The sequence below is a fragment of the Eublepharis macularius genome, chromosome 1, assembly GCF_028583425.1.
Source record: "Eublepharis macularius isolate TG4126 chromosome 1, MPM_Emac_v1.0, whole genome shotgun sequence".
NCBI classification, from domain to species: Eukaryota; Metazoa; Chordata; class Lepidosauria; order Squamata; family Eublepharidae; genus Eublepharis; species Eublepharis macularius.
In genome coordinates, this window is record NC_072790.1 from 159372058 (window position 1) to 159393230 (window position 21173).

The window sequence follows — 21173 nt, forward strand, 5'->3', positions numbered from 1 at the left end:
GCTGGGTTGTCATCAATATGCGGATGACACCCAACTTTTTCTGTTGATGGGCGGCCGGCCAGACACGGCCCCAGACAATCTGGCCAGAGCTTTGGAGGCTGTGACGGCATGGTTGAAACAGAGCAGGCTGAAATTGAACCCAGTGAAGACGGAGGTCCTGCAGCTGGGACGGGGGCTGCCAGATGTTGGGATCCAGCTCCCTGCCCTGGATGGGACACCACTGACAACTTTGCCAGTGGTAAAGAGTCTGGGTGTGCTCCTGGATGCCTCCCTATCGATGGAGGCCCAGGTCACGGCGGTTGCCAAGTCTGCATTTTTCCATCTTCGTCAGATCAGGCAACTTGCCCCCTACCTGTCACCCCAGGACCTGGCTACAGTGATCCATGCAACGGTCACCTCCAGGCTAGATTACTGTAACTCACTCTACGCTGGACTACCCCTGGGCCTGATCCGGAAACTACAACTGGTCCAGAATGCGGCGGCACGGGTCCTGACTGGTATACCTTACCAGTCACACATCACACCTGTCCTGCGCCAGCTGCACTGGCTTCCGGTTGAATTCCGAATCAGGTTCAAAGTGTTGGTTCTTACCTTTAAAGCCCTGAGTGGGTTGGGACTGGCATATCTTCGGGACCGCCTCTCCCTGTACATTCCCCGGAGATCGCTCCGATCAGCGAATAAATATTTACTTGTGGTCCCCGGCCCTAAGGAAGCCCACCTCGCTTCAACCAGGGCCAGGGCCTTTTCAGTCCTGGCCCCAGCCTGGTGGAACGCTCTGTCAATGGAAACCCAGGCCCAGCGGGACATATTATCGTTCCGTCGGGCCTGTAAGACAGAGCTGTTCCGCCAAGCGTTTGGTGATTGAAGGGGGCGGTGCCATGTCGGCCTCCCACCTTTGGGGTGGGGAAGGTTCTCCCCACCACTGCACCTTGTTAATTTGTTTTATTATTTGTATATTGATTTTAGTTTTTGTTTTTATCGATTTTAACTGTTCACTGCCCAGAGCCCCTGGGGTATATAAATTGAATAAATAAAATAAATAAATAAAAAATAAAAATAAAAGATTCTCTGCCTCATTTTTCAGTCACCGAGCTCCATCCTTAGGCAGCATAAGCCTAGTTGTTTAAATAATGTCTTAACCCATGTGAACTAGTTGTCTCGAGGCAATCCACTTTCAGCCATTGCAATATGGGGATTATAATTTTGGTCTAATTTACAGGGTTGTAAAGGTTACTGAAATAAATGTAAGAGATGTTATGAACACTTGAAATGCTCTATATAGAAGCTATTATAGAAGCATGGTGTTGTAGTTGTAGAGTTAGACTAGGATCTGGGAGACCCAGGTTTGAACCCGCACATTGCCATGGAAGCTTGCTTGGTGATCTTGGACCAGTCACACCCTCTCAGCCTAACCTACTTCACAGATTCATTGTGAGGATAAAATGGAGGAGAACGGCATAAGCTACTTTGAGTCCCCATTGGGGAGAAAGGTGGGGTATAAATAAAGTAAATTTTAAACTTTGGATTATTTATTTTTTAGAAAATCCAGTTTTCAACTTTCTTTTACTAAGGTATTTAGGACTACTTGTGTTCCAAATTTCAGCTTTGTGCATAGCGTTGATAGACAGTGTTTTGTGTTATATAAGTGGGTTTAGGCCAGGCAGATCTGAACTGAAGTCTCTACTCAGTCGTAGCACTCATAAGATGGCCTTGAAGCAGTCACTATTTCTTAGTCTACCTACTTTGCAGCATTTTAAAATTAAAAATTGGGGGTAGAGAGCCATGTATACCACTCTGAGCTCCTTGGTGGAAGGGCAGGATGAAACTGTAATAAGTGAGGAAGAAAGTGAGTCAGTGAAATCCAGGCATCTTTCTATACAAGACTCTGTCATTCACTTAATTGCGGTTAGACCCAAGAGCATGACTGTGTTTAACATACTTCTGCTTAACAGTTACAACAGCTTTTAAAATAATTCTAAATGGCTACTTACAGAAATTATATTTACTAGATCTGCAGCTACACTACTGAGAACTCCTTTAGGCATTCCTCAATACTAGGGCTTCTCATTTATGTTCCTGTTAGATTCTCTTTGCAATGCATTTGAAAGCATTAACTAGTGGCATGAGAAGATGCTAGTGCTCTTAGAGAGCTAGGATAGCCTAATGTGCTTATAGGGACAAGGGAAGGCCTGAATTCAAATCCCCACTAGCCATGAAGCTTTAATGAACTATGGGAGAGACTGGCACATTTCTCCTAGTTGTGCAAGGATAAAATGTGAGGGAAGGACCATTTGGTGGGCAAAAAAGGATGAGTCCCTATTGTGCATGTGGAGCTCACCATCCAGCATTCTGGGATTGTAGTCTGTGACATATTCCTCTATGCCACTGAGATCAACAGTATGTAATATAAATAAATTTTTAATCTCCTGTATTCATTTCTAAACATTTAGGTTTGTCATTTGTTTTTGCTTAGTCTGACAGTATAAATTGTAAAAGGTTGTTGCTAGTTGTTGCTCTTCCTTTTGAGACAAATTCTTGTTTCTCTCTGAAAGGTCCAAAAGGAGAGAGAACTGGCTATTAAGCAAAGCAGAGAAATTGAAGGTACAAAATGCTGCAAAATGTAGGAGGGCTCACCTTTTGCTCTTCTTTCCCATCTCTCACAAGGAAAACAGGAAGTAGTGCTATTTCTCTCAACTCTTTCAAAGGCCACCATTAATGGTTCTGAGTTGTTTCTTTCAGATCAGAACAATTTATACAAAAGGTATCAACTTTCCAAAAACACATACTATGAGAACACTTCTGAAGTCCTGTATTGATTTCATCACTTCTCTTGCCTTCTCTACCATTAGCAATAATTGGCATATGTAATGTTGTTAACATATGGTCTGGCTCCTTTAAACTATGCTGGCACACTGATAGTGTTTCAGCGTTGGAAACTTTCTGTTCTAATATTAGAGCATGGAAAGAACTAATCTGATTTGTTGTTTAGTTTTGATGACGTTTGTGTGAGAAGGATATTTCGATGAAAGCAGCTGTTTATTTTTGTTTCTTTTCTTTCTTTTTTGATTTGGTTGCAGGCCCCTTGTCTCCCGAAGCAAGGTAAGCTATGAAGTTTTCATTGGCTCTCAGTCTTATTTGTTTGAGTGCTCTTCAAATTCTTAAATGTAGTGAATGGAGTTTATGCCCCATAAAATGTTGCATAAAGTTGTAAAAAGCTGCATTCTGTAATGATTAGAATGCTGTCCTGTTTTACAGTTAATAAATGAAGAAAATACCTGGACGCACAATAGTTTCATAGGTTTAATAGGATCTGAAGATTTAAAGGAAAGAGGTGCTGCTTCATGTGATTCAGGTACCACATTTGTATATCATCTGATCAGGGTTTTTTTAAGCTTTTGGGGCAAGAGTAGATAGAGATTTTTTAACAGGAGCAAAATTAAGAAATCAGTCATCTTTTCTTAGACCTTCCTCGGCAAATAAGTATCAGAACAGACTATTTGGGCTTTACCATACAGCTCACTTAAGCATTATTTATAATGGTCTGTTCACCCTCAGTATCTCTACTGCAAGGAATAGAAAACCAGGCTAAAAATGGCTGTAGTGCAGGCAACTATATATACACTTTCTGTGTTGAAGTCTGCACACTGTCTCTAGATTCTAGATTTCTCCTCAGAGTTATTAGTAAGTAGACTGCCAGGGAGTGAGCAATGGCAGTTCTCTTTAGTTCAGTGAAGGATAGACTCTTTGGTCTCCCAGTGCACAAGGGAGGCATATCATGCAATGCCCATCATTCAAGTTCCAAACATCTGCAGTGAACCTTACAACTGCAAAAGGCACTTTAAAAGCACTTTTTTCTTTTCCTGTTTGGAATATATACTGATCAACAATTCAGCCACAGTGTGCTCAGAAAGTGTTCTTTCAGTACCACTTAGGCTAGGAAATGTTGCTGTGTTCTGCTTGTTTTCTTGAGTTTAGTATACAGATAATTCATAAATTAAAAGGGTGATCTAAGTCAATGGACTTAGAAGTGTGTAACTCCAGTTAGTATTGTACTATTGATCTTTGGGCTCTTGTGTGGCAGAAATCCTTGCATCAGTAAAAAATTTCTAATGCAGTGATACTCACTTAGTGGCTTGACATGCCACCTGTGGCTGTTCTGAGAACCATTTCCCACTATGGCACCTACCCTGCATTTCAGGGAATGTGTAAGGCCCTTGCTTGGAAGGGCTCCTAGTTGACAGGCGGTTCCCACCTTGAAACAGCTGTTGCTGGAGAAATGAGTAATCTGTGGGCCTCCTTGAGGTACAGCCTCATGCCAGAGATGAAACTAAATGTAGTTATTTTGGTTGATGATAATTGTGAATGAGCTCAAATGGACCCAAACTATTATTTTTTATTTTCCATGTAACTTCAGGGGAGCCTTTCACTCATACTAATAACTTGTTTAGTGTTTGATGTGTACATATTTATATGCATATTTCTACAAAACTCAAATATCCCTTCTTTCTTTTGTGTATACAGGGGGGGTTTTGAGGGGGAACGCTCCGGAACACCATTCCGGCAGCTCTAGAATCTGCCAACGTGATTCTTTCCTCCTTCAGTCCTGCGGGCTCTGCAGAGGAGGCTTAGCTGTTTTTTCATTCTGCTTTCTTGAGTGAGTGAGAGAGAGAGAGCACGCACAAGCAGCTGCTGCTCTGGCCTGGTGCTGGCTCTGCAGAGGAGGCTTAGCTGCTCTGAGTTCATTCTGCTTTTTTTCCATTTTTAGTGTTTTAACTTTGTATTGTAACGGCCTTTGGCCATATACAATTAAACTTTCTACCATTTGTTAGTGAGAGAGAGAGAGAGTGCAAGCGGAGCTGCTGGGTCCAGCTCTGCAGAGGAGGTTTAGCTGCTTTGAGTTCATTCTGCTTTTTTCCTATTCCTCTGAGAGAAAGAGAGAGAGAGAGAGAGAGAGAGAGAGAGAGAGAGAGTGCAAGCAGAGCTGCTGGGGCCGGCTCTCCAGAGGAGGTTAAGCTGCTTTGAGTTCATTCTGCTTTCATTTCATTCAGGAGTTTCTGTGTATGTGTGTTCTGCTTTGAGTTCATTCTGCTTTTTTTCTATTCCTCTGAGTGAGAGAGAGAGAGAGTGCAAGCAGAGCTGCTGGGGCCAGCTCTCCAGAGGAGGTTAAGCTGCTTTGAGTTCATTCTGCTTTCATTTCATTCAGGAGTTTCTGTGTATGTGTGTTCTGCTTTGAGTTCATTCTGTTTTAGGGGAGTGGGTAGGTGGGGCTGTGTATGCATGTGTGCTGCTTTGAGTTCATTCTGCTTTCTTTTCAGGGGGTGGGGCTCTGTGTTTGTGTGTGTGTGTTGCTTTGAGTTCATTCTGCTTTCATTTCATTCAGGGGTTTCTGTGCATGTGTGTGCTGCTTTGAGTTCATTCTGCTTTCTTTTCAGGGGCTGTGGGGGCTGTGTGTGTGTGTGTTGCTTTCATTCTTTCGTTGACTGAAGTTGACATTGTTATGGTTCCCACAGCTTTTGAAAGCAGATTGGTTCTGTGTTAGTTAAATATATCAGTTATGGTCATTTGCATTAGTTAAAATATCAGTTATGGTTATTCCAGTTTTATGCTAGGAATGGATAGCTGTATCCAAGTCACAGAAGGCTTTCATCAATATATTCATCAGCATATGGGTGTTCTTATCTACAACATTTTTTATTTTTCAACAATTTTTTGATTTAACAAATTTATCAACAGTAAACAAAAGTAAACAAGTTTTAACAGTACAGGTAAATTGGTAAAACAAAAACAGAGAGAGAGAGAGAGAGAGATTTGAAGTGCCTACATGTAGCCTACAATAAAACGTACATATTTGGAGAACCAAAAGTTTCACACTATTAAGGTTACAATAAGAAAGGGTCTATTGGATATTTTTTGCTGGGACCAATGTCTTCTGTAATCAAATGATCTAGTACTGGAAGCCAGTCTTCCCAAAAGTCTGATTGTATCATTGGCGATTCAGAACAACAGATTTGATATGTTACCTTCTCCATGTAATACTGGTCCCAAACTTTGTTAAACCACAGGGGTAGTGTAGGGGGTCTAGGGTCCTTCCACCTCAAAGCGATGGCTGTTTTAGCTGCAGCTAAAAGCATAGCCACCCTTTTCCTTATAATAGTGGGTATATCATAGCTTGACCATAAGTTAAGTAAAATTGTTTCAGGTTTAAAAGGAACTATAATACCCAACATTTGTTTGATAACAGTTGTTACATCGGACCAAAATTTGCTTATCAAAGGACATGTCCACCAACAGTGAATAAAGGACCCCACCTCACCACATCCTTTCCAACATTTGGGCGATATTATTTTATTGGCATAGTTAAGCTTCTGAGGAGTGATATACCAACGTGTCAAAAGTTTTTGAGATTGTGACTTTACAGAAATTAAATTAGTCTTAAATATTGGGGAGTTCCAAATGCTTGACCACTGTGCCTCAGAAAATTTAATACCGCAGTATGTTTCCCAAGCCAGTTGGTATGAATAAGGCTTGCTTTTTTGGGCTTTCAACATTATTTTGTAAATCTTTGATAGAAGACCCTTACTTCCACTGCCACCTGATTTCAGTATTTCTTCAAATTCAGTTATCTCACGCTTTAGGGAGCTTTGTATCTCAGGAGCAGCTATAAGGTGTTGAACCTGCAGGTATTGGAGCCAAGAAATCTTGGCTTGCAACCGTGCTTCAATCAGTTGTTTAGATAAGAGCTGCCCTCTTGAGGTTATATCGACAAACGTCGTAAGCTGTTTAGATTTCCATTCTGCAAAGGAGTCTTTACTGAGGGCAGGTATAAACCACTTTTGTCCTGTAAAACATGAAAAAGGAGAAAAGGACGGTGCTACTGAAGCCCTATTTTTGTCCCAAATCCCTAGTGCCGGAGCTAAAAGTAAGTGGTTTTTAATTGCCTTGGGACGTTCAGGTGCTGAGTTCCAAATAGTTTCCTGCATTGTTTTGGGTAGTGTGTAGTGCTGTTCAATAGCTTTCCAGTCAGCCTTAAAGTCAGACTGCAACATAAGGACCAGGTAAGTAAGTTGGGTAGCCTCATAATACAATCTAATATCAGGCATTCCTAACCCACCCTGTTTGGTGTGACTTCTCAGGGTAACAAAACTAATCCTAGGCTTTTTTCCTGCCCAAATAAATTTATTCAGCAGTTTCTGCCATCTTTCTAAGGTGTGTGGTTTAATAAAGATGGGTAGTGCTCGAAAATAAAATAGTATCTGTGGGAGTATTAAAGTTTTTATTAAGTTGATTTTTTCTAGCCAAGTTAGTTGTAGCCTTTTCCAGCTACTTAATGTTCTAGATAAAGAAATATAGAGCTCATTGAAATTCAAGTCCCATATTTCATTCAAATTTAATGGTATTTTTACACCAAGATAGGACCAATTGGATTTAATCCACTTATATTTGTAGTTTGTTTTAATGAACTGGGTAGTGTCTTGCTGTAAATTCATGGGGTATAGTTCAGACTTTAGGTGATTAATGGCCAAACCGGAGACCAATTTGAAGTCTGTTAAGCATTTTTCCACAGCTGGTAATGAGCTACTAGGGTCTGTTAAATACAACACTAGATCGTCTGCAAAGAGGCTAGTCTTATAGGTTTGTTTTCCAATCGTGATTCCTTTTATGTTGGGGTGTAATCTTATTGATGTTGCTAAGGGTTCTATGGCTAAGGCAAATAAAATAGGGGAAAGGGGGCAACCTTGTCTGGTACCTCTTCTAATTTGAAATTCTGGTGAATAAGTACCATTGGCTCTTACTATGGCTTTAGGAGAGTCGTAAAGTGCTCTGATAGCTTGTAAAAAATATCTGCCAAATCCCATGTGCTCAAGTAAGCCTAATAAGTAAGGGACCTCCACCCTATCAAACGCTTTCTCCACGTCCAACGATAGTAGAAAAGCTGGTAGCTTTTTTAGGGTGCAATGGTTAATTAAATCTATGGTTTTTCTTATATTGTCAAAGAGATTTCTCGTGGGCATAAAGCCGGCCTGATCCAGATGTATATAATTAGTGATAAAGGAGGTTAGTCTTTTTGCTAGTATAGAAGTGAAAATTTTTTGGTCTTGGTTTAAAAGGGAAATTGGCCTATATGATTTGGGGTCAGTAGTGTCCTTGCCTTTTTTAGGTATCACAGTAATTTCTGCCTCCTTCCAGAATGGGGGGATCTTGCCTGACTTCAGTACAAAGTTGCAAGTATCTGTCAATGGGGTTAGAATCAGATCTATATATTTTTTGTAGAATTCTGGAGGGTAACCGTCCCTTCCAGGGGCTTTGTTATTTTTGAGCGATTTAATTGCCAATTTAACTTCTGATTCTGATATTGGTTGTTCCATGATTGATTTGTGTTCATCTGAAATGCTACTAACTAGGTTTCTATTAGATATATAATCTATTAACCTAGCAGGCTCTGGCGAGTCTGAGGTATATAAAGTCTGATAAAAATCTGCAAAAATATTTACTATTTCTTCAGATTTTGAATGCATTTGTCCTGCTTTATCTTTGATAGCCTTTATGGCGTATGTCATGGTTTTCTCTTTAACTTTTTTAATAAGGAGTTTAGTGGATTTAGGTGACCTGACCCAATATTTTTGCTTAACATAAAGTAATTTTTTCTGAATCTGAGCAGTTTCTAAGCTTTCTAGGGCTTTCCTTTCTAACGTTAACTGTTTATAAATCAGTTTGCTACAAGATTTCTTATGTTCCTGCTCCAAGCTTTTAATTTTGGCAACTATCTCGTTTCTAGTTTTCTCTCTTTGTTTTTTGTGATAGGAGGCTGCTGATATAATTTGCCCCCGAAGAACAGCTTTCATAGCGTCCCACACCAGTTCTTGGGAGACACCGCAAGCTGCATTTAGTTCAAAATATTGCTTTATATCTGAGGATATTTTTGAATAGATTTGTTTGTTGAATAAAAGTGAAGTATTTAATTTCCAATTTGTTTTCCTTTGCATTTTACACCCTAAACTGAAAACACATTCCGTCCAAGCATGATCAGACCATAGTTTCTCACCTATATCAGTTGAACAAACTAGATCACAGAGTTTAGGTGTCAAAAAAATATAATCTATTCGTGTATATACGTTATGAACAGATGAGTAGTAAGTATAATCCCTTGTGCTTGGGTGTTGGATACGCCAAATGTCTTGTAAGCCTGCCTTATTTATTATACCTGATAGTTCAGAGATACCTGTCCTCCTAACTTGATGGCAGTGGTGTTTTCGGGTTTTGTCCAAATCATAATTCATAATAAAGTTGAAGTCCCCAGCAAGAACTATTTCTCCTTCTGCAAAAGAGTTTAAAAGTGTTAGGGTGTTGTCTATAAAGCTTATTTGGTCTTGATTTGGTGCATAAATTACAGCCAATGTTAGCAGCATATGATCTAAACTGCCCTTTAAAAATAAAAATCTGCCTTGTGGATCTATTTTTGATTCCTTTAAAGAAAAATTAGTTTCTTTTGAGAATAGTATAGCCACCCCTCTGGATTTTGATGACCCAGGGGATTGAAACTGCTGGTTAAACCAGCAAGTCTTAAAAACTGGCAGGTTAGAGGTTTTCAGATGTGTTTCTTGAAGAAATAATATTGAAGGTTTCTGTCTTGTAAGGGCAGTTGATATTCTTTTAAGTTTGATTTTATTGTTTAGACCCTTACAATTCACCGAAATAATTTTATATTTCTGGTCACCCATTATCTATGTAAGAAGTCTAGCGATAGATCAATATTATTTTGGCTAGGGTGAAAATATAACAAAGTTCTTTTAGACCCTCTTAATTTTGGCCCCATCATCTTATAGTGCATAGCAAAAAATGTAGCTAAATCTGCCATCAGATCTCCCTGTGCTTTTGTTAGTCTAAACAAAGAGAACACCACTTGTATGTTCAATGGCCAGTTTTGAACTATGATTTCATAAATCAAATCCATTAACACACCAATACATCCCAACCAAGTCAAAACCTCAAATCCCCAGGACAATTTTCCAATTCCTTCCACCCCCTCCCTAATTCCATTCCCTCCCTCTGTTAATTCCCCCCCTCTCTCCCCTTTTCTATCCTTTACAGCAACAATTTTTACTAGATTGAAAATGAAAAAGATAAGACAAAAGAAAAAAGAAAAGTCAGCAACGGCTGACTGAAATAACATATGCCACCCTGATTTCCACCTTACAACAAGGTGAAAACAAAAGAGCTTTACAGCCCTAAACCAGGAGACAAAAAAGGAAAATAGGGGGGAGATTGCCTAGACTCTGAATCCCGGCCTCCACTCCAACCTCTTTGTGATCATAAAGTTTGTCTTGTAACAAAGGCACCCTGGGTCTGCTGACTGCATGCGATTAGTTTTCAACGTTTGTCTTGCAAAGCAGAGCTGACTCTCTTCCAACTCTCAGTCTTTCTTGGTATCTTGGATTCTTCCTGTAGATCTTTCAAAGGTGGGTTATGCTCAGCAGTGAGGTTCAAAGTATTTAATAGAGCATGTCCTTCTTCCAAATCCTTAGCAACAATCAGATTTCCATCATGAAGCACTGAGAGCTTGGAAGTCGATCCAATCCACCTGTATCTCAAGTTAGCTTTTGCAAGTGCATTGGTAATTGGCTTTAGGTCTCTGCGCATTTTTAATATTTCTGATGGCAGATCAGGGAACACTTGAATTTCTTTGTTCTTGTAGAGCAAATATCCACGTCTGCGCGCCTCTCTTAGAATCTTTTCTTTTGATCGTAGGTCTCCAAAGATTACCAAAATATCTCTTGGCAGGCGTGATTTATTTGCTGCCCTAGATCCCAATCTAAAAGCAGCTTCAATGTTGGGAGCAACCCCTTCTTCCAGTTGGAGTACTTCCGCAAGCCAGGACATTATAAAAATAGGAAGCTCTGTATGTTCTTCCTCATTTTCAGGGAGACCCCTCATCTTCAGATTTCTAGCTTTAATTTTCATCTCCAAGTCGATTATTTTCACTGATAGTGCTTCTTCTATTTGCTGGGTTTGATTTAAATCTTTTTGCAGATTAATCCCTAGTTCAAGGGCTTTTTCAGCTGTTTGAGTAACAGCAGCTATAGTTTCACTAATGTCCTTGAGTTGCTTTGTAATGGGCTCTAGGCTGCTGTTTATCTTTTCATCTATTTTTTCAGAAATGGTGGCAATAATATTGCTTTCCAATATTTGGATAGCTTTTGAGAACTCTTGTTTTGTTAACCCCACCACACTGCTTTCCCCGTCGGCCATTTTAGCTCCGTTTTCTGCTGAAGATTTATTGCAGTTTTTGGCTTCTTCAGGGGCAAAAAAAGCTTTAACTGTGGCTGACTGCGCGTGGGGAGGCTTTGGCTTACCTGCCCCTGTCTTTCCCATCATATCAGGATGCTTTTATGGCTTTGTTTTGAGGCTGGAAGCAGGCCGGGCCCAGAGCTCTAGAAAGGAGCAGCCACCATTTCCAAGCGTTGCTCCGCCCCCCCCTCGGGTGTTCTTATCTTAATAGCTGTAACTCAAATGCTTCTCCCCACCCTTGGCTGATTTAACATCACTGAAATTGCAGTGGGCATATGGGGGTTAAGGAAGTTTTTATGAATATTGTTTGTCTGGGACATGGGAATTTTTATGGGCATTTCACAATGTCACAATAGCTTAGCCAATGGTAAGGTAGAGTTGGCAGGCAACAAAAAATAGCCAATTTAAACTAAGTATAAATCTAATGCAGCTAAAGTTGAGTATCTAATTTTGAATTGCGGATGAGTTTTGGATTTTTAGAGGCCCCCTCCTTCTTGCATATTTTAAAATACGATTCCAAAGAAATGAAATGTTTGGGAAAGGGAATGGAAGATTTCACATTTGTAGAGGATACAGAAAGTGAAAAAACCCTTTCTCATAATAGTATAATTTTCCAAGCTTACTAACATATATCTTGTCATAATTAGGGCTGTGCACGGGTGGGGAGATTCGGTACCCCCAAATCTGAAGCGGCAAGCTGCTTCGGATTCAGGGTTCGGGAATCGCTTCAGTATGCTCCGTGAAGATTCAGAGCATACTGAAGCGAGGGGGGAACTCCCCACCACCACCACCCACCCTCCCTGGGGCAACCCCTCTACCCCCCACCCAACCCTGGGGAGACCCCTCCAAGCCCCACCCACTTACCTGGCAGTGGGAGGGTCATCAGCTGGGTGGCAGCACAAGGTAGCATGGCCTGGAGCCAGCTGGCTCCTCTGCCGCCGCTGTGCCGCTGCCCGAGCCTGCAGGGTGGTGGGGAAGGCTGGAGCCACCTCCTCCGGCCCTTCCTGCCCCTCAAATGACCACAGCGCACTAGCGGCGCAACAGCCATTTGAGGGGCAGGAAGGGCTTTCTCCAGCTCCTCTGGCCCTTCCTGCCCCTCAAATGGCCACTGCGCCGCCGGCGTACCGCAGCTATTTGAGGGGCAGGAAGGTCCGGAGGAGGAGGCTCCAGCCTTCTCCTCCACCCCGCAGGCTCGGGCAGTGGCGCAGCAGCGGCAGAGGAGCCAGCTTGGAGCCACCGCAAGGGAGGTGGGGTGGTTGATGTTTAAAGGGCCCCGCCGCTGCTTGCAAGCTTTCTGAAGTATTTCTGAATGCTTCAGAAAGCTTTGCTTCGGTATTGCTTCTGGAATACTGAAGCTTGCCGAATTGGGTCCGCTTTGGGTATCTTTACCCAAAGCAAAACCCGAATAGCACAGCCCTAGTCATAATGCATTGTGCTGTGTTCCAGGAAGTGGCGTCACCTCCAGAAGTGATGTCATCATGCATTTCTGGGAGCGTGCACATGCTTTGCACGCACACATGTGGTAATAGAGAGTTCCACCACCTCTTTTCCCAGAAAAAAAGCCCTGTGTATATATAAATATAAAATACCTATAATGGGGAATCCTTTGCTTGATACTGAATGAGGTGTTCCAGCTGTGTTCTGCTTGTTATTTATCCTTGTTTATCCTTCATGATATTCTGGATAGGACTTTCATTAGTCCCATCTTTCTGTGCCCGTCACTGCTACACAAGTCCTTTCAAAGAACTTACGTATTGCATCAAGATCAATGGACAAGCATTTCACATAAGCTCAGAGACATACACTCCATATTCTTCTCTTGTGCAGAGTTTTCTTAATCATTAAGATGACAATCCAGTCCATAGATAACTCCCATTTTTTTAATGGTACCAACTCAGGGAATGCTTAATGGTGTGCATGACAATAACAACAGGAAACATAGATTTTAAAAAATATATTTCTAAATTTGGTGTAGTGGTTAAGAGCACGGGACTCTAATCTGGAGAGCCGGGTTTGATTCCCCACTCCTCCACTTGAAGCCGGCTGGGTGACCTTGGGCTAGTCACAGTTCTCTGGAGCTCCCTCAGCCCCACCCACCTCACAGGGTGTTTGTTGTGGGGATAATAATGACATACTTCGTAAACCACTCTGAGCAGGCATTAAGTTGTCCTGAAGGGCGTTATATAAATCGAATATGATGATGATGATGATGATGATGATGATGATGATGATGATGATGATGATGATGATGATAGAGTTTTTATTTTAGTAAACTTTAATAATAATTAATGTAGCCTACAATATTTTATTTAGCCGTGGTATCATGAAACAATTCTTTGTGGTGCTGATTGATTCCCTTCTCCTAGTTATCTTTGGACTTACTACATTTTTGTTGTACAGAATATTTAAAACGGAAATGAATTCTTGTCTTAGCAAAACTAGATAAAGTCATTAAAATATATCTAGTTGTATCCTCCCTTAATAAAATATATGTGCCCTTAAGTCAGGGGTCCCCAATGTGGTGCCCATGGACACAATTGTGCCCGTCAATACCTTTCCTGGTGCCTGCCAAGTGTTTTTAGAAAGTGGGTGGGGCTAGGTGGCATGGCTTCTGATTGGCCACTGGAGTATTGATTGACTGTGCAGATTTTTAAAAACATTGCTTTGACAGAAACAGTTCCCACAGTTCAAGGGTCTTCACTGTGTGACTGAAGCAGGGCCAGATCAAGGGGGGCAGGGGGGTAGTCTGCCCCGGCGCTGCCAAAGAGAGGGCGCTGGGTGCAGTTGCCATCTGCTGGGAGCGCGTCGGCAGCAGCGCGGGCGGCTGAGCAGCCATCCGCGCCATTCGCCTGCCCCGCAGGACAGGGAGCGTGCAGCAAGCCGGCCGCCCCTCAGCGGGGCAGGCGAGTGGCACGGAGGGCTGGGAGGCTGCCTGTACCATTCACCTGCCCCGCAGGACAGGGAGCGCATGGCAAGCCGGCTGCCCCCTCAGTGGGGTAGGCAAATGGCATGGGCGGCCTCCCAGCCGCCCACGCTGCCACTGCCCTCGCTGCCGCCACGCTTCGCCCTTGTGTGATGACATCATGGAAGTAACATCGTCACGCGGCGCTGGGAGCACACATGCAGGGGGGCAGACTTGGGTTGCCCTGGGCACTGGCGACCCTAGATCTGGCCCCGGACTGAAGGTAAGCTGTGGCAGCCATTTTGTGGCAGCCATTTTGTTTCTCCACCCACCACAGTTTGTCAGAATTCCAAATGTGTCCACAGGCTCAAAAAGGTTGGGAACCCCTGCCTTAAGTTCTCTAAAGAGTCAATAGCATTTTCACTTGGAAGTTAGAGGTATTGCTGGCAATCAGGAATTCAGACAAAAGCATTGTATGCTGTTATCAGATTACGGATATTTCCCCCCACAATGTTAATGTACTGAATCACTTTAAAATGCTTGAACTCTTTTCCTGTTGCATTTAGACACTGAAACTTGGCCTGGCATTGGACCAAGGACAGAGAATCACCACAGAGAGAAAGAGAGAAGCAAGAGCTTCCAGCTTGATAGCTGGCATACACTTAGTGAGAGAGCCAGTCTTCAGATAGCTGTGAGGAAGTACCACATGGAGGAGGAGCCCTGCAGCGCTGAATCAAGACTGGAGTCACCCACCCAATCCCTAGGGGCCCTGGACACATTTCACTCAAGCTGTTTATCTTCTAGGGATTCCAGTGAAGATAATAGTCTGCAGCTGAGAGGAGAACAGTTACCTGAGGATGTATCGAAAATAGAAGCAGCTGCTGAGAAGCCTGCAGCAGAGTGCTCTAGTGAACTGATGGTAGACACACTGGTTTTGACAGATGCTGATTATATGCTTTGTGATCTAATTTCCACAGATGAAAATGTTAAGTCTGAAAGGAACGTACTCCATTCAAACCACTGTCATGGTTCTAGTGTGATTTCCAGTGGGCAGCTGGGAAGCAGCATATTAAACCACCAGCAGCGACAGCCTGTTTACAAAAATGATAGAACTGTGCCGTGCAGAACTTCATCAGACATTAGTGAAAATGTGTGCTCTAGAAGTAATATGCCTGAACAGGCTACTGTTGGATATGCAAAAGTATCTGAAGGGATACAGGAAACGACAGAGCTGGAAGAAGAAGATGAAAGCGAAGGATCAGAAGATTTCTTTGAACAGTTTTTAAATGGCTGCATAAAAGTCAGAGAAGAATCCCTCAAATACTTAGGAACTCCAGGCAGCTCCGACACTCTTTCACATATACCAAATGAACAAGCACTTTATTGTTCATCAGAAGGTTATTCACTGGAGGAAAGCTTTTCTTCACTTGATGAACTAGCAAAACGGATCAAAATTGCAGAGGTAAACACTGATCAAAATAATTATGAACAGTATCCCTACTGTTAATAATATTTGCTTGACTTTGGTATCTCCATTTTTTTAGCGTGAAAAAGGAACAGAAGTTAAATGTTTTCATGATGATGATAAATGTTAAAAGATGTTTAAATTATTTTCTCATGAAAATTCTTGATAAGCCAGTATGGTTTCACTGACAAGAAATTGTCTCAAAAGAGAGAATTTATCTGCTGTATATTTTAGAAGGCCATATCATTTATAGTAAACAGCTGTGGTGGTCATCCAAATGACATGGGGCGGGGGATGAAAAGGCTTCCCTGGTGGATAATTTGTAGAAAGGCTTTAATATTCCTGTTCATTGCACACTGTGTAGTTCAAACTGAGATGAACAAAAACCTTCAGCTTAAGATAGAAAGTCATGGCTGGCTGACAGGCAACAATTAAGTGAATGTGTATTTCTTTTCATGAAAATATACATAGTTCTATCCTTTTTAAAAAATGTGAATCACCACAGAAGTGGTGATTTAACAGAAGGCTTTTAAGTTATTTTGAATAGGTGTAATTGATATATGAACTGCTTAAGGAGTCTTTAGAAGCACTTTTTATAGTCATGCATGTTCATAGTACCTGCATAAGAAAAGTGAGATTAAGACAGCATGCACCATATTTTTATGACTGGATGATCTTTCTGAGGTCACATCATGCTTCTGGTCATGTTAATTGAGTTGCTTAAGATATTGTCCAGAGAAGGTTATCTGTTTTCACTCTGATGTGCAAAAGTAGGAGAAACATAATCCTGTATCCTTACTTTTCTTTGAAAATCTCATGGAAACGATATTGAATATGTTTATGGTTTTTTTTTTCCTTTGTTAAAAGCAGCACATCAAGAAAGCCTTCTCCAGTAGCCAATGTAGATACAATTTGTCCTAATCTCTTTCTAGTCAAGGAAATATTTTACTATGTGTTGGAAAAAAATCAGTCTGCACATTGCATGAACTGCTGTATTTTTAAGAGATCTTGTATCATAGTAACACTTGGGCTTCCTCTGTGTGCTTTTCCAAGTGTGATATGTTGATTATTCTTCATGTCAAAACAAAGAACAACTTAATTTCACATGGCAGTTATCAATAAGAATATAGCATTCACTCCAATGCAAGACTTTTTTCTCCAGCTATGCCATCAAAAAGGATGTGCATGTATTACAAGGGTTACCAGCCTTCAGGTGGGGCCAAGAGATCTCCTGAAATTAGAACCAATCTCCAGATTTCAGAGCTCAATTCCACTGTAGAAAATGGCTGCTTTGGAGGGTAGACTCTATGGCATTATACCCCACTGAGGTCTCTCCCCAAATCCCTCCATCCCCAGGCTCCACCCCCAAATCTCCAGGAATTTCCTGACCCAAAGCTGGAAAACCTATGTCTTACATTTGCATACAAGTTATGGTTATATCCAGTAATACATTTGTGTGTGTGTATAACTCTTCTGAGGAGGTCATCTTACATTTTAAGGAGTCATCTTTATTTCAAATAAATATGGTATATGTAGTCCTAGAGAACTATAATGGTTCCCAAGGCTGGTTTAGATATACTAAGAACAAGGGGAAATGAACTACTGATAAAGCAGGAGGACATCATTGTGCAAAGTAAGGTCATGCAAGGAATTTGCCATGCAGTCTGAGCCACATTCCAGTCCCTCCCTGCCCTAAGATGCTTACTTGGCATAAGACAATGTACTGTTGCCTGTTGAGTAGCAGTGGCAACTCAACAGAGGAGAGATTTAGCTTAGTTAAAATGGGCCACCAAAATGCAAAATGGATAAGGCTAGCTTAAAGAAAACCAAATGGTTACAGAATGACCAATGCTTTGTTGTGTGTAGCTACAATGGAGTCCATTTAAGAACCTCCATTGGAGGCCCACTGAACTGAATTAGAGTTTTGAAAGAGCAGATACATTGAAACTTTATCACAGTAAAATTTACCAAGAAGCACACATTAGCCAGTGTCTAACAAAAATAGATTGACCCCCCAAAAATCTTCAAAATGCCACTGGATTCCTTTTATTCTGCTATTGCATGTTAACATGGCTCCCCTTCTGGAATGGTTAGAAACATAATGTCTAGAAATTATGGTTGCATTTCAAGAGTTGTTCAGCCAGTTTATAAAAGATAACATTCCTTGAAATTTTAAAAACTAAATAATTCATGGTTCTAGTATGTACAGTAAGAGCTTTGTTATCCAGCACTCATAGGGAATGGGGCTTCCCAGATAACTGAATATGCTGGCTACTCAAGGTTATTGCTCTGCCCCTACTCAAAGGAATCCATAGTATAGCCCAATCCACTGAGAACACCATGGTAACATCCCCCATGACTAGGAGGGCCCTTCCCCTTCTCTCCATGTCATGAGATCATCCTACATAGCAAGTAGATGAGCAATTCAGCTGCCTGGAAGACCTTAAGCAGATATTGGCTCCCAATGACTCAAGGCATATTGAAGAGAAAGAAGACACCCTAGGATGAAGTCAGCTTGCTGTCTGAAGCCTAGGAATATCCAGAGGCATCAAGGTAGCCATCTGGAGAGGTGAGAGGTACGCACCTGTATGTTAGAAGATGCAGGGGTATGCAGGCTAGGTGCATGAGCTTGCCTCTTGAGCAATGCTGGTTAACTGAGCACTCTAGATAACAAACTGGGAAGAGGCTGTGGCTCACTGACAGAGCATCTATTGGGCAGAAGGTCCCAGGTTTAAACTCTGAAATCTCTAGCAGAAAAAAGAAGTGGATAGTAGGTGATGCGAAAAAACACAACCAGAGCCCCTGGAGAGTTGCCGCCACAGTATTTACTTTGATAGAGCAAGGTCTGACTCAATATTAAGGCAGCTTCATGGGGCGATTTTAGTCATTTAGAACAACTTGGTTCTGCTATTTTCATATTTTAGCCATCACCTGAACATTGGAAGTATTCAATGGATGGTATAAAATTCCTAATTTGCTCTTCCTTTCAACTCAGTCTACTTTTTTAGGTCAAAACCATTTTGGCAGTTCCAACTACAGATTGAGAAGTATTCCATCTTCGTTCTCCCTGTCTCCCTTTATGCTTGCTTAATATGATGAGCTGATTATATACTGTATTTATATGGGAAACCTGATGTAAACCCTTACTAGTGTGCTTTTTTATGGTCCTTGAATTTTTCTCAGGCAGACTTTGGTCGCTGAAAATAGATCAGAGAGTTGCTTGCATCATTCAATAGCAATCCCTTTGGGCCAAATATGGAGTGATGTTGGTTGTCTCTAGAGCCTTTCCCCCCTCCCCCTGGAGTAAGTCACCTGGATGCATAAGCTTCAGAGAGGAATCTGAGAAAGGCAAAGCAGGGTTTGTGTTTTTAGCTTACATATACTATGCAAGTTTGTATAATCTTGTGGCCTGCCTGCAGTTGCTGGACTTAGCAGGGGATGTTTGTTGGTTGGTTGGTTTGTATGTTTGTTTGTTGAAAACATTTATTTGGGGACCAAAATAGGGGCCCCAAGGTGGCTAACATCAAGGCATTAAAACGTTTAAAACAATAAAACAGTACATAGCGTAAAGTGGATTACATAGTGTAAGTCAATATGAACTAAAGCTAGAATATCTCATCTACAAAACAAAACAATAAGTTACAGCAACAGCAATAGTCTTCAGCCTTTATCTCTTTTCCAAAGAATCTCTCTGAACCATTTCAATACTGGACAGCCCTTCTAAACAATCCAGCTTTAAATAGTTTGCAGAAAGCCAGGAGAATGGGAGCCTTCCTAAGCTCATCTGGCAGGCCATTCCACAAAGTGGGGTCACAACAGAGAATGCACATGTGCAGACTGTTGTTGATTTTGCTCATTTGCAGGATGATACCTGCAGAAGGCCCTGTTCAGAAGCTGATGTGGCAGCACATACAGAGAGAGGTGGTCTCATATAGGGCTTTGAGGGTTAATAACAGCACCTTGAATTGGGCCTGGGAGCAAATTGAGATCCAGGGTAGGTGGAGAGATATGGTCCCTATGACCCACTCCAGTCAGCATTCTGGCCACAGTATTCTGTACCAGCTTCCAGGCAGTCTTAAAAGGTCACTGACCAACTTCAGGGATTATTGAATGAAGCAGATTGTTTGGATCCATTCCAATCTGCTTTCATATCTGGTCATGGGACTGAAAGAGCCTTGGCCACTCTGATGAACGACCAGAATAACGAATCAATTTTACACTTGTTCTTTATAATGGGATGGATCTAATTTAATATTGCCGTCTTCTCGTGGGGCCTGGAAGTCTCCTAAAATTACAATTCATCTTCATACTACAAAGATCAGTTCCCCTGGAGGAATTGGCTATTTGTGGGGCTGGTATCTATAGCATTATATCCCAATGAGATCCTTCTCCAGGCTTCACTCCCAAGTCTCCAGGAATTCCCTACTCTGGAGTTGGCAACTCTAATCCAAATAGCTTTCTGCCAATGCAAAGGGAAGGACTGGGCCTTTTGGCCACCCAAAAAAGTTATGCTGAGTGCCATGGGCCCTGCATTAGTGTTGCCAACTCTATGAGTTAGGAAATTCTTGGAGATTGGGGGGAAGTACCTAAGGATGATGGAGTTTGTAGAGGGAGCTCAGTATGGAAGTAATGCTACAGTTTTCACCCTCTGAAGCTGCCATTTTTACCAGGTGAACTAGGATTGCCAGGCCCCCCTACCCCCACCCTGGTGGGAGGATGACACCTTGCCTCCACTGGTTGCACATGCGTAAAGCGTGTGCGCACTCCTGGCCTGTGTAATGACATCACTTCTGGGAAGTGACATTCTCTCATGAGCCCCCCTGGGAGCATTCCCACACTGCGCAGGGACCCATATCAGGCTGATTCGGCCAGATAGGGCCGCTGTGGAGTGCAGGAGTGCTGCTGCACTCCACAGCGGGCTGATCCGGGCCAGTTCGGCCCCAGTTCAACCCGGATCAGGCTGCTGCAGAACACGGGAGTGCTGCTGTGCTCTACAGCAGCCTGATTCAGGCCCAGGTCAGGCCGCTGTGGTACCCCGGGAGTCATCCCCCCCTTGCCGGCCAGGTAAGCAGGGGCAGGGTTGGAAGGTGGGAGTGGGGGATCCCCCACCCCAGCGGGGGACTGGGAAACCTAGGGGAACTGACCTCAATTGTAATTCTAGGAGAACCTGGAGGTTGGCAAACTATCCTACATAGACAAAAGGAATGTGGGACAGGAGCTATATTAAAGAAGGGGGCTGAGAACGTTTGAGTGGAAACACTGGTTGGATCCACCCCAATATATATATTAGTTTAACATTTATTCTGAATTGATTTACAAGAATACAGTGGTAGAAATCAAAGACTGAATGCTAAAGTATTTATTCGCTACTTATTTTAGAATTTGGACCTTGCTTGGTTTTCTTTAATTTGTGTGAAGGAGAGAAGGTACTTGTACAAAGTGTAATTTGTTCACTGTATTATTAGAAATAATAATAGTAAAGATTCGTTTTAGGTCTGATAAATAATTTGACTTTGACCC

The 21173-nt window shown here is 42.1% G+C and overlaps 1 protein-coding gene across 2 annotated transcripts in view; it reads left to right on the forward strand.

Annotated features, from left to right (window-relative positions):
* CNST (consortin, connexin sorting protein) overlaps positions 1-21173 on the forward strand; it is a 90672-nt gene that overhangs the window by 56279 nt on the left and 13220 nt on the right. The window contains exons 8-10 of one of the 2 annotated variants that reach the window (XM_054975674.1): positions 3078-3099; positions 3256-3352; positions 14755-15650. In XM_054975674.1, coding sequence (XP_054831649.1) covers positions 3078-3099; positions 3256-3352; positions 14755-15650 — 1015 coding nt within the window. The remainder of the gene's footprint in view (positions 1-3077; positions 3100-3255; positions 3353-14754; positions 15651-21173) is intronic. The other variant, XM_054975681.1, reaches the window with a different exon arrangement.